Source organism: Eumetopias jubatus, unplaced genomic scaffold (genome assembly GCF_037043125.1).
Source record: "Eumetopias jubatus isolate StellerSeaLion01/CBP00866 unplaced genomic scaffold, mEumJub1_p1.0 scaffold_6, whole genome shotgun sequence".
Taxonomy (NCBI): domain Eukaryota; kingdom Metazoa; phylum Chordata; class Mammalia; order Carnivora; family Otariidae; genus Eumetopias; species Eumetopias jubatus.
The window spans coordinates 54,619,672-54,633,198 of record NW_028274812.1 but is presented as its reverse complement, the minus strand read 5'-3'; the positions used below and the strand labels follow the sequence as shown (position 1 = coordinate 54,633,198).

Sequence of the window (13,527 nt, the reverse complement as noted above, 5' to 3'; positions counted from 1 at the left end):
ATTACATCAGATGTTTCATGATATGTAGCTCTGACTTTAAATTTTGTTTTCTCATTATTTGTGTTAATTGCCTCAGATTCTTCATAATACAAGACTATGTATAAATAAATCAGCTGTGGTATTTCCAAACCCACTGTATAATATCTGTGATTAACAAAGACTTGTGGAATTAAAAAAAGGAAGCAGAGAAGTGTGGCTAATTAGATCATCTGGTCTTATTCCAACAGGAATTTTTCTCATTTTATTTCTATTGTACATATTATGAATCCATGATTTAAAAATAATCTAGGGGTGCCTGGGTGGCTCAGTCAGTTAAGTATCTGTCTTCAGCTCGGGTCACGATCCTAGAGTTCCAGGATCGAGCCCCGCGTCTGGCTCCCTGCTCAGCAGGGAGTCTGCTTCTCCCTCTGCCCCTCACCCCGCTCGTGCTCTCTTTCTCTCTCTCTCTAAAATATATATATATATATGTGTGTGTGTGTGTGTGTGTGTATATATAAAATCTTAAAAATAGTCTACCATTATGTTAATGAAATCAATAAAAAGATACCTTATTTAAATCAGAAACACTTTTCATTCTTTGAGTATACTGGGATTTTTGTTTACTTACTTTTAATTAAACAGTTTTCCTCTTTAATACAGTTATACGATTGATGCCTCTATAAAAGATTTAAAAAATTGGGGCCCCTGGGTGGCTCAGTCGTTAAGCGGCTGCCTTTGGCTCAGGTCATGATCCCAGGGTCCCAGGATCAAGTCCCACGTGGGGCTCCCTGCTCAGCAGGGAGCCTGCTTCTCCCTCTCCCTCTACCTGCCGCTCTGCCTACTTGTGCTCTCTCTCTGTTGAATAAATAAAATCTTTAAAAAAAAAGATTTTAAAAAAATTACTATAGAGTCACTATGAGTAAAGACTGTGGGACACTGAAAATGGCTACAAGGGGAACTTATGACACCATCTCTCTGAGTTTGAATGGAAGTTCTGCTTGATTAGAGCCCATGCCTGTAATATTATGTTTCCAATTTCTATTCTCAACTGCTTTTTCTCTGGAGATAGTTGGTAACTTACTTTCTGGAATACCATTCACTCAACAAATATTTACAAAGTATTTGCTATATGCAAAGCACCTAGAAATTTTATTTTATTTTATTTTAAGATTTTATTTATTTATTTGACAGAGAGAGACACAGCTAGAGAGGGAACACAAGCAGGGGGAGTGGGAGAGGGAGAAGCAGGCTTCCCGTGGAGCAGGGAGCCTGATGCGGGGCTCGATCCCAGGACCCTGGGATCATGATCTGTGCCAAAGGTAGACACTTAACGACTGAGCCACCCAGGCACCCTGCACCTAGAAATTTTAAAGTACTCTACAGAAACAGGAGTTTCTTCACCCGCATAAAAGTGTGCTATAAGGAGATTCTACTTACCTATTTTGTTGTACAACACTAAAGACTCACCATTTAAAACAAATACATCAATTCCCCTCATTTGTGGTAGCTACGTTTTACAAAGTCACTGCAAACACTGAATTAGCAAATGCTGAGCCACTGTTCCTGGAGCAAATATAGGGTTGGGTTACTGTGTGTTTCTGGTCACAAAATGTTCTTCAACTGACCAATACATAACCTTGTTTTATGTGTGTTTCTTTCTAATTTATTTATTATGAGAAAGAGAGAGATAGCGCACACATGGGGGGGTGCAGAGGGTGAGGGAGAGAGAGAATCTTAAGCAGGCTCCACGCTCAGCACGAAGCGGGACCAGGGCTTGATCTCACAACCCTGAGATCATGACCTGAGCCAATCAAGAGTCAGATGTTCAAGCGACAGAGTGACCCAGGTGTCCCATATGTGCATTTCTTTTTAAAGATGGCACTTCAGCACTACTCTTGGGAACCATTTTAAACAACAAAATCATCAATAAAAAGCACAAAAATGTAAAAAGCATAGCACTAAACAGGGAAAAGAAACTTGTTTATAGCAGGAAAACAGAAACAAGAAGGTACGGCATTGCTGAATATGGGTGAATCAAATTTCTGTAGCTTTGCATATGTCCATGAGAGCGCTGCTGAGTACTGACTCTGGCTTACAAATAAATTTTAGAAAGCAAGCAAATCTGCAAATAAAGAATCCGCAAATAATGAGGATCAACTGAATATGAGTCAAATATTTCAGTGTAGTCTCTGACTTGTTTATCACCAAAAGATAAGCTCTGGAAAGAAAGCCCTAACAAATACCCTTCAGTTACTATGCAAATTTAAAGAGTTTTGGACTATACTACTTCAAGAAGTAAGATGTTTGAGGCATTCACAAGTTGGTATTGTTAAAAATGTTACTTCCTACCTGATATATTCTAAAAGGGATATAACGAAATCCATTTTCTTCTGCAGGATATTCCATGAGTTTCCGGTTGATGGCCCAAAACTGGTCAAATCTGTCTGTAATGATAAATTATTTGTTATTAAAAATGAACATTATAATTTAAAACCTCACATGAAGAAATGAAAGTTGTTAAACATCCTCTTAGAAGTTTCTGGAAAAGCATCATTTATATATATTTTATTTTTTTAAGATTTTATTCACTTATTTGACAGAGAGACACAGCGAGAGAGGGAACACAAGCAGGGAGTGGGAGAGGGAGAAGCAGGGAGTGGGAGAGGGAGAAGCAGGCTTCCCACCGAACAGGGAGCCCGATGTGGGGTTCGATCCCAGGACCCTGGGATCATGACCTGAGCCGAAGGCAGATGCTTAATGACTGAGCCACCCAGGTGCCCCTTATATATTATTTTTTTAAACTTATCTTTCCATAACTAAACATAAAGCAAAATATAAAATAAATTTTTCTACATTATTGCTTCCTCTTCCTAGATATTTGCATAGACATTTCATCTCATAAGAGAAACCCTGAACAGATGACTACTTGTGTCATCAAGGCAAAAAACCAAATAGGGCTGAATGTCTAGATTCCCTATCCTATTGCTACTGTCTAAATCTTAACCAGAACTTATTTAAAGAAACAAAATCAAAACACCAAACACAATAAACATTAAACAGTAAAAAAGACAAAATTACAGGAAAGGGTTTGAAGGAAATGTGGAACTGACACTTAAGCATTAACTGTTGATTGCAGCTTAATCTCAGTGATTAAATAACTCCTTTTTAAGTTTTCCAGGTTCAATTTAAAAAAAACCACTTTACTCAGATATAATTCACATATCATAAAATTCACCCTTTTACTTTTTAAATTCACCCTTTTAAAGTGTACAACTCAGTGTTTTTTAGCATATTCAGAGCTGAACAACCACTGGCAGTATCTAGTATCAGAACATTTTCATCCTCCCAAAAAGAAACCCATACCCATTAATAATTACCCACCTTTTCCTCTCTTCCTATCCCCCTAGAAATCACTAATCTTTATTCCAGACATTTCGTATAAATGGAATACGGTATGTGACTTTTGTATCTGCTTTTTTTTCCCCTAGCTTGTTTTCAAGGTCCATTCAAGTTGTAGCATGTCTCAGATTTCATTCATTTTTATGGACAAATAATATTTCATTGTATGGAGATAAATTTTTTCGTTTTGTTTACCCATTCATCAGTTCATGGAAATTTGGGTTGTTTCTACTTTTTGGCCATTATGAATAATGCTACTATAAACATTCACATATAAGCTTTTGTACTGGATGTGTATCTTCAATTTTCTTGGGTATAAACCTAGGAGTGGAAATACTGATTTATATGGTATCTGTTCAACTACCATATGGTAACTATGTTTTCAGAAACTGCCAAACTGTTTTCCAAAGAGGCTGCATCACTTTACATTCCCACCAGCAATGTATGAAGGGTTCCAATTTGTCCACATCCATGTCTATGCTTGTTATTGCATATCTTTTTTTTTTTTTTTTTTAAGATTTACTTATTTAAGAAAGAGCATGCACAAGTGGGGGCCATGGTGGGGAGGAAAAGAGAAAGAGAGGGGGAGAATCCTCAAGCAGACTCCCCACCAAGCGCAGAGATCAACATGAGGCTTGACCCCAGGACCCCAAGATCAGGACCTGAGCCAAAAATCAAGAGTCGGCGGCTTCACTGACTGTGCCACCCAAGTGTCTCCCCACCCTTTTATTAGAGTCACACTAGTGGGTCTGAAATGTTATCTCCTTATTTTTTTTTTTAAAGACATATTTATTTGAGAGACAGCGAGCGAGCACACAAGAGTGGGGCTAGGGGCAGAGAATCTCCAGCAGACTCTGCGCTGAACATGAAGCCCCAGGAGAGGCTCAACTCAAGACCCTGAGATCATGACCTGAGCCGAAATCAAAAGTAGTTGGATGCCCAACTGACTGAACCACCCACACGCCTCTCTCCTTATGGTTTTGACTTATATTCCTCTAATGAGTAATTATGCTGAACATCTTTTCATTTGTTTACTGGCCATTTATATATTTATTTTGGAGAAATGTCTATCAAATTCTTTGTCCCCTTTCTAAGTGGATTGTCTTTTTTACTGTTGAGTTGTGAGATTTTTTTTTTTTAATGTATTCTGGCTACAAGCCTCTTACTGATAAATCTAGGCAAATATTTTTTCCTATACTGTTGTTTTTTAAGTAACTCCTTTTTGACTTACCCAGAATCCTACCTTAAAATTACTTTTTACACTCAGAAATTTATCTCAGAGTCAAATCTCTGTAAAGCACATGAATAGCACCAGAATTTCAGATCAGCTTGGTATTAAAGCACATTCTCCACTATTAGACTCGTCTCAATCCAAATTATAGCCAATGTGTTGATACAGTTTAGGTCACTATAATTATATAAAAGAACAAAGTTTAATTGTTTTTTTTTCTTCTATCCCTGTCCTAGAAGACTGTGACAGTCTCTAGGCCTTCTCTATTCTCATTTTCAACTTCAATCTGGAAGTTCATACTGTATCAGCAACTGGTAGGATAGGTAACTCAGAATCCAGGTAGTCTAATGTAATTTCACAGATGACAATGAAGGCCTAGGTTGTTATGAGTTTCATGAAGAAGTAAGACCAGACTCTCAGTCTTCTGATTCAAAGCCCACAACCGTTTCAACAGTTGCAACCACAAAACTTCATCTTAATGCTAAGAGTAGCTCCTTTAACCACAGTCCTTTCATATATGAATCGAATATTCTTTCAATGCTTTTTAAAAAGTATCTATCATCAACTATCAAGCAAGAGTGTGACAGCTAAATAAAAATGATTCTTCATGATAACCTGAAATTTTACTCACTGCCTCATCATCAAATCTCTAGCACCTACCAAAGTTCATGCATAACATATGCTCTTAAAGCAAAGAACAAACAAGAAAATACTACATATATAACCTCTTTGTGAAAACATTTTGGGTTCCAATCCTAGGTATGCAACTAAATAGCTAGGTGACTAGAAACAAATCAATTGAAAACTAATTCACTTATAGATGAAATAAAGAAGTTCAATTAAATAGTTTCTAATACCTGTTCCAAAAACAAAACTTTATAATTATCTAAGACACCCTCTTTTATTAAAATAGCATTTGCTAAAAACCACAAGCAAACCTTTATTACAAGAGAAATCTAGATAGTTTTTAACAGAGTACTTTTTAATAAACAACAGTGGTTCTTAACTAGGAGAGACTTGTGCTCACCAGTAGGTCTGGAGACATTTTTGGCTGTCACAACTGTTTATGTGATACTAGTATCTTGTGAGCAGAGGCCAGGGGTGCTGCTAAACATACTACAATGCACAGGACAGTTCCCCACAACCAAGAATTATCTGACCCAAAACGTCAGTGAGAAGGAAAGCAAACACAAACAATAAAAAGTACAGAAAGGCAATTAGTCAAAAGTTTTTACATATCTATATGGCAAAAAAAAAATAAACTGGAAAAAGGAACATTATTGTGCCCATTATCATTTAATGACTCTAAGCTTCAAAATGACCCTTTAACATATGTCCTGCCCTAACAGACACAATTGAAGCATTCCTTTCCTTTCTGTGCAGGTGCCCACACGCGTGAGTGGGGGGGTGGGGGGGAGCAGAGGGAAAGAAAGATCTTAAGCAGGCTCCATCAACGCAGGGCTCAATCTCATGACCCTGACATCAGGACCTGAGCCAAAACCAAGAGTCAGATGCTTAACCAACTGAGCCACTGAGGTGCCCCTGAAGCATTTCTATTCTTACAACCACATTAAACTTTCTCAGTAGAGGGCTAAAAGGACACTGCAAGGAGAAAGAGCTTCCTGCTTGCATAGGCACACTGAAGACCCCTAGACCCTGTCAGTCCCTGATTTCCTCAGGAGGCCCACAGGGTGGCTTACTTGCCACTTCCCATACAACTGCCACTCCCTCTGCATGCCCAGACCACTTGTTGCTAGTGGCCTGCACTCCAGTTGTCCTGACTGCCCAGTGACTGCAGACCAGCTCCAGTCTGGGTAGAAGAGTGAATTTCTCTACTAATCCAGTGGACTGAACTATATCTCCTCCCACAAGTTCTAAATCCAGTCTTGGCTAGAGGATTCTTATAAGTGTGACTTTCCTCCCTTCGTCCTAGAGTACCATATGCAGTTTTCTTATATCTTATAGTCACTCTTTCATCAGAGTTAATAATTCTTCATATGGAATTTACCCTGTTTAACCTTCTGTGTGATTTCTACCTCCTGACTAGACCCAATCTGATACAACTATGTTTAAAAGGAATAAAGACACAATAAAAGATATGTATTAATTAATAGTAGCTTTCACTCTTCTTATAAAACTGTTATGTTCTTACATAAAATAGGTATTTCCTCAATAATACTAAAGACATTCCAGCCAAGAATAATCTAGCTTTTATAAGTCAATGTTATTAACAAGAAAGACACAAGTAGAAGGAGGAAAGCAGTCCTGAGATTGAGTGTATAACCAATCCACTCTTTCACACTGAATTCTGTAATATCAGTATTTCTTCTAACCCCTAGTCAATAACTAAAATAAAATTAGAGTTAGGATGCCTTACTACCTTCCTACATATTGATGAATCAAGAACATACTGACTTGTTACCAAGCAATACTTTGAATATAACTATGCTATTAGTTATTATAATTAAGTCATAAAAATTATTTATCAGTCATAAAAGCAACCTACAAGTAAAAGAAGCATAATGGTCTTTAGCTGTTCATTTTTTAAACTATAATTATAAGTAAATATACATCAATTTCAAGAACTTTCACATTAACTTAATTCTAAATCTAAAACAAAACAACTAAGTAGGAGAAAATTAAAACTATTGGTCACTTAGTTTATTCAAAGAACTGGAGAAGGGAAGATAACTTACACCCTTCTTGCCAGAGCTATTAACAATATGACTAATAATTTGGTTTCTGTTTTTTAAACTTAGCTTATTCATTTAGGAAGGCTACAAAATTAAGAATCACACAACTGAAGGACTGCCTTATAGAAAGTGAATCTATTTTTGTAATAAAGATATTAAAAATAGAATTCCTCAAGATCCTGGTGGTCACCAACTTCTCTCTCTCATTGCTGAATTAAGCTTCTATATTGGTCTTGGAAATTTTTAAAAATTCGGGAAAAAAACATTTTTAAAAATCAGAATCTCCCAAAGAAGCTTTTAAAGTTTTCTTTGTTCCTCACATGGAAAAAACTGCAAGAAAAAAGCAGCAATTTTAAACAATGTATCTGTTCTTTCACTTAAGCTTTATGAGTGGCAAACTCAAGGCAAAATAAATTTTAACATTCTAATGTCACAAACAATACATGTGTCTAAAAGCTCCCCAGGAGACATGGAGGACATCTAAGGGACTACCGGGACTGCTATTTAGCTTCAGTTCGGCAATGTGGCATTGCTGTCTGGCACCCTCAAACTACAGGAAAGGAGGCAGCCTCCACATGCATGCTCTATCCACTTCCTAGTCTTTCAACATCTGTGATGTAAAAAAAAAACATATTTACAGCATCCCAAATCAGTGTCAGCACATAAAACATAGACTTTAAGCTTTTCTTTGAAGAGAAAAGCAAAGAGTTGAAAATCACAGCTTCAGAAAATTTTGCATTTATCAACAGTATTATTCGAATCAGTACTACAATTGACCTTGTAATATATATAGTGTTTTGACCAGAGGCTTTCAAAATACGTAAAAGTATATAAACCTATTTGAATTAATTTCTTCATATGTAATATGTAAACATCTTTGTAAAGCAAAACAAACAAACAAAAAATGAGTAACTTGGTAGGTTGCCATACACAGGTGCGTTAAATAGGCGACCTGTATCTTCAAACTCATTTGCCTTCTAAGTCAAGTCAAATTAAGAGAATCCTAGGTTAATAGGGTGTTTAGCTGAACCATGGCAGGGAGCATTCTCTCTGTGGCAACACATCCACTGGTGCTTGGATGCTGCTCAACAAACTACACCCACGTGTTTCTATGAGCCCTTCTCTTTGAGGTTTAAAGTTACTGAGCTATATCAGTGGGGGAGGCCCTAACCAAAGCAAAGAAGACTTGGGAAAGCTTCAGGGCCCCTGAGAATTCATCATGAAGGTAGAAGAAGGCAAGACCAGAGGGCTGGCTGAGAGGAGTGTTACTCCTGAAGAAGGCTCATCCCGAACATAAACATTCATCTTGGCAGGAGGATTGTCCTCTGGGGAATTTGTTGTTTGAATGAATCAAAAGAGTAATAAAACCTGGATCTCAGGAAAATTTCAATGTGGGCTACCAATTGTCTCATAATAAACTGAGCGATGACATTTACTCCTTTGCCCTACAATAGAAGTGCTACCATCTGGAAAACCAACATTAAGGAAAGTAATCAATATAAATACATATTTAGGGTATAATTTATTCTCTCTGTATTCACTGCCACAACTTTTCAAAAGCACTGTCAGCTTTCACGGAACCACGGAGACAACCTAATTGGACTCTGTCCTTCCACTTGTATCCCTGCTCAGAACATTCAGAATGGTCTTATAAAACGTAAATCAAATTGTATCATTAATGAGTGATTTTCCACACATGTTTCTAATGGGCCATAAGGAATAATGCTCTGTGATGTACTTTAACAATATGGTTTTAGAAGTACTAGAATCATTACTTAAAAATCCACTGCACTCACTTCCTTATTGCCTGCAACGGGGGAGGACTGCTCCCTGCCCGAACTGCATATGAACAACCAAAATGTCTTTCCCTCTCACCGTCTGGAAACGCAGGTGCTCCTGAAGTCCTCTGAGATCTCACTGCCCATCAATCTGTTTACTTACTAAGCTCCAAGTCATATGATTTTTCGTTTCTGTCCCTAGAAAACACCAAACTTGTTCCCATATCATAGCTTGGAATCCTCACTTTTCTTATCTTCACAAAGCTGCTGCTTTCTGATCATTCAAGTCCCAATAGAAGTAGCACCACCTCCTCAGAGAAGATCCCATCAATTCAAAGTGAGGCATTGTTCTATTTTCTATCTAGACATTTTTGAAATTGAACTTTGAAATTACCCAACTCACGTGTCTAATTATTTCTTGTCGCTCTCCCCCAACTAGATATAGTTCCATGAGGGCAAGGCCTTTGTCTTCAGTCCTAGAAAGTCCCTGGCACAAAGTAGATGCTCAATCAATGTTTAAGCGACTAAATAACGATATGACTGACTGGTTTAGGGAAATGCAGAACAAAAAGAAGGAATTCCAAACGTAGCATGGTATGGTGGGAAAAACAGACACTCTGGAGCGACACTGCCTTGGTCTGCTTCCTAGCTTTGCCATTTAATAGCCGCCGGAGTTTGAGCAATAGACTTTTAAACTTTGTGTCCCAATTTCCTATAAATGGAACTGCCTGTAAAATGAAGATATTAATAGTACATATTCATAAAGTCATTGGAAGAAATAAATTAGTTAATACATGCAAAATACAACAGTGTCTGGCACAAAGTAAGAATTACATAAGTGATCTTAGGCTGCCTCAGAGTCAACAAAAGAAGACACTGAGCTTCCAGATTCAGCAACAAGGTAGTGAACTGTCAAAACAAGTATGGGAAAGTGGTTCTGCCAAAACCTCATCATCACAAGACTGCTGGAGCGTTCAGTCTGGCTCAGGGCCAGAGAGCTTGCACCACTCACATCAAATTCTGTGTGAATGCTGCCTCCTGGAGTTATGCAACTGAGTGGCCTTTGTTAACCAGGTGGGAAGACTGAGAGCCATAATACAATCCAGCGTATCCCCTTCTGCTTCCTCCAACCATTTCAATTACCATATAAACCCTATCCTCTCATGCTGTGGAAACAATATAGTTACATTTACCTTCCATCAATTTCGATTGCATTAATCTCCAGAAATGGGGAAATGAAATGGTGAAATGGTGGTGGGGGCAGGAATGGTGGCCCAAGAACACCTAGGTCAACATCTGAGTCCTCAAGTCTTGGCAGGCTCATCTGAGTTCTACCTCTACTATCTTTAAGATCTAGTAACAATTCCTTCTCAACCCCTCCCTCTCCTAACATGTCTTAAAATATTACAAGAGAGGGGATAAGCATGGTGGGAAAAAAAAAATGAGGTTTCTTGTTGATCTGGGAAGATGAGAGGTTCAAAACTGTTATACTTTACAACACAGGTCTATAAACAGAGCCAGTAAAAACTGGTTACTTCATAAATGGTTTAAAAAACATTGCTGGAAACTTAAAGAAAACTAATCTTACCTGGAATTTGAAAAAGCAGACTGTAAATTTTAATTTCAACATCACAATAAACCATAACTGCAAGTTATAACATCTCTAATGTATTCCAACAGTCAATCCCAGTAATTGACTTTATTTTTACGTAGACAGAATTCAATAACTGTATCCCAGCCAATTAAGAAAAGTTTATTTCAAATTGGGCCAGTAATTACATAAAAGGGCCTCAAAATTAAAAAATGTCATGATGCTAAAAAAACAACTATTCTATGTGCTCATGTTAAAATTAAAAAAAAAGAGAGAATGATCTTCAATTATAATTAAGTCTTCATTTAATCTAAAAGACAATCTTTAAAGTAGCTTGTTTCCCAAATAGAGATTTACAGAGCTGTAGCACCGTGGTAGACCAAGACTAATTAACTAAATGCTTCCCTGTGTAAATCACCTATAGATTTATAACCAGTAATCTGATTTATTACCTTTCAAAGCTACTATAAATTGAGAAAATGTTTTTCCTCTTAAGACTAAATTACAGTTTATTACTTTCCTAAAAGTCAGAGGGCCAGAAACAAATTCAACAAGTAATCAAGCTCATTTGCACTTCAGAGAGCCCACCAGAATTCTAAGACAAAAACAAAAATCTATTTTAATTTTTGAAAGAAAAAAAAGTCCATTATAGTCACTGTATCTTTGCAATGTTTACTATGCAGGATATTCTGTCTTTATTCTAATACAAACCTTGCATGCTTTTGATGAGAAAATCCCATTAATACTGACAAATAACGAAAGCTTTAGAAACAGGGCAGGGGGGAGAATGGGGGAGGCACCAGTGGTCAGGAGACACCATGTGCAGTGCAACATTCCTCAGCTTTAGCTGCTCACTTGGATCACCTGAAGAGTTTACAAAAAGACAAACGTCAGGGACCCACTCCAGACCAATTACTTCAGATGCCCTGGCAACTGTACTTTTTAAGAAACTTCCAGATGATTCTAATATGTAGCCAGAGTTAATAACCCCCAGATGTAATGGAAAACACAACCATTTTTTTTTTAAAGATTTAATTTATTTATTTGACAGAAAGAGACACAGCGAGAGAGGCAACACAAGCAGGAGTAGTGGGAGAGAGAGAAGCAGGCTTCTGCCGAGCAGGGAGCCCCATGCGGGGCTCGATCCCAGGACCCTGGGATCATGACCTGAGCCGAAGGCAGATGCTTAACGACTGAGCCACCCAGGCGCCCCAAACACAACCATTTTAAAATCAGAGATCTAAGTTCAAATCCTTGTCCCATCTCTTACTAGCTCTGTGAGCTCACTTCCTTGTTTTCAAAGTTGATAATGTTTAATTCACGTGATAAATTACTGAGACAACACATATAAAAATATCCAGGCCTAGGACATCACAAGACTTTAGTAAATGTAATATAATTCCTGATAAATTCTCTTCTATTTCAAATCCATCTAACCTCTCCATGGTAAGTACATGAAAAATATCTCCCTTTAAAAAAGTTCCCCATTGCAAATGGTTCATACTATGAATCTCCAGTTTAATTTTAGGGAACGAAGAGGAAAGAAAGGGTAAAACAGTTGACAGAAGGAATGGTGTGCTCAAGCAACTTTTTACTTTGTAGGATCTGCATAGAGTTAAATCTATCAAACTATCTGCTCCGTTTTATGTACCTAATTAAGTACTGGGAGCTGTAGAGAATTTTAAATTAAAACAAAATAAAACAAGTACACAATAGGTTCTTTCCTTCACTTAATATGTAGCTGGAGAAGCCAGACTGACATACATAAAATTATCACAATTTCTAATCGGTATGATTTGTCTTTTATCTTGCACTGGCAGTGAGTGCTTAATGGTTCAAGGCCTCTCCACCCCACCCCCATCTCTTCAAATGGCAGATAACCAAGTGATAGATGCTTAAGTAAAAAGCATGTTAGAAGTAAGGCTGGTAACGAAGTGGTATTAAACAAATACACTGAAGTGAAGCTAGAGTGAAAAGTTGTGGGTTCTGATTATAGTAAAACCTCGGAGCTGGGTTTTATTAGTAATAACATATTTGTACAGAATTTAGCTATTTTTAAAACCCTATATGGGTTTCATATTGTTTGATTTTCACAGCAACTTACTGGATAGTTATCCTCATTTTACACAGGAGGAAACAGAGGTTCAAAGCAGGTAAATTATTTACCTGACATCATCGGGCCAGTTGTATCAGGGATACAATACCGCAATACCATATTATGGGAAACTTTCAATTTTATTTCTATGAATAAAAACACTGCTTGCTTGGTAAAACTCCAAGTCAGTTCAATAACCTATAATTAACAGGAATCTGGGAAACTAATAATGAATGGAATGTTCATATTTTCAAAACTCCAGAGTTCTGGACTTCAAAATTCACGGTAGTGTCAGGTATAATAGTTTAACAAATCTTGTCTCCTTTCACAGTTGCAGATGACGAAACTGAACACTTAGCAGTGGGTACTGCAAAAACAAATACTATTTGCCTCAGCACGTTCATCTAAGGCACAATTTTTCAATGAGAACAAGGAGAGATGCACTGTGATAACCAATGGAAAACATCACTTAGGAACTACCTCCCAAAAGAAGACAACAATGATGACTGAAACTGGAAAATTCAATCATAGTTCAATTTTTAGCTAAAAGGATTATTCAGGTGGCATTTACTGCAAAATTAATTTATTTAAACTCATTACCAAAACAAGGTTGATTCTTAAAATTATATACATACCTCAAAAAATAGGGCCCACCCAACATTTTATGTATTACATTTTATTATTTCCTATAATGAGTTTATTTTGGACTAAATAGTATTATTTTAAATGTATTCAGTAGCTTTTAGTGGTAAGTGATATAC

The 13,527-nt window shown here is 37.2% G+C and overlaps 1 protein-coding gene across 3 annotated transcripts in view; it reads right to left on the bottom strand.

Moving 5' to 3' along the window:
- ATG5 (autophagy related 5) overlaps positions 1-13,527 on the bottom strand; it is a 123,470-nt gene that overhangs the window by 51,157 nt on the left and 58,786 nt on the right. For 2 of the 3 annotated variants that reach the window (XM_028104239.2, XM_028104238.2), the window contains exon 6: positions 2,329-2,423. In XM_028104239.2, the coding sequence (XP_027960040.1) occupies positions 2,329-2,423 (95 nt within the window). The remainder of the gene's footprint in view (positions 1-2,328; positions 2,424-13,527) is intronic. The other variant, XM_088023911.1, reaches the window with a different exon arrangement.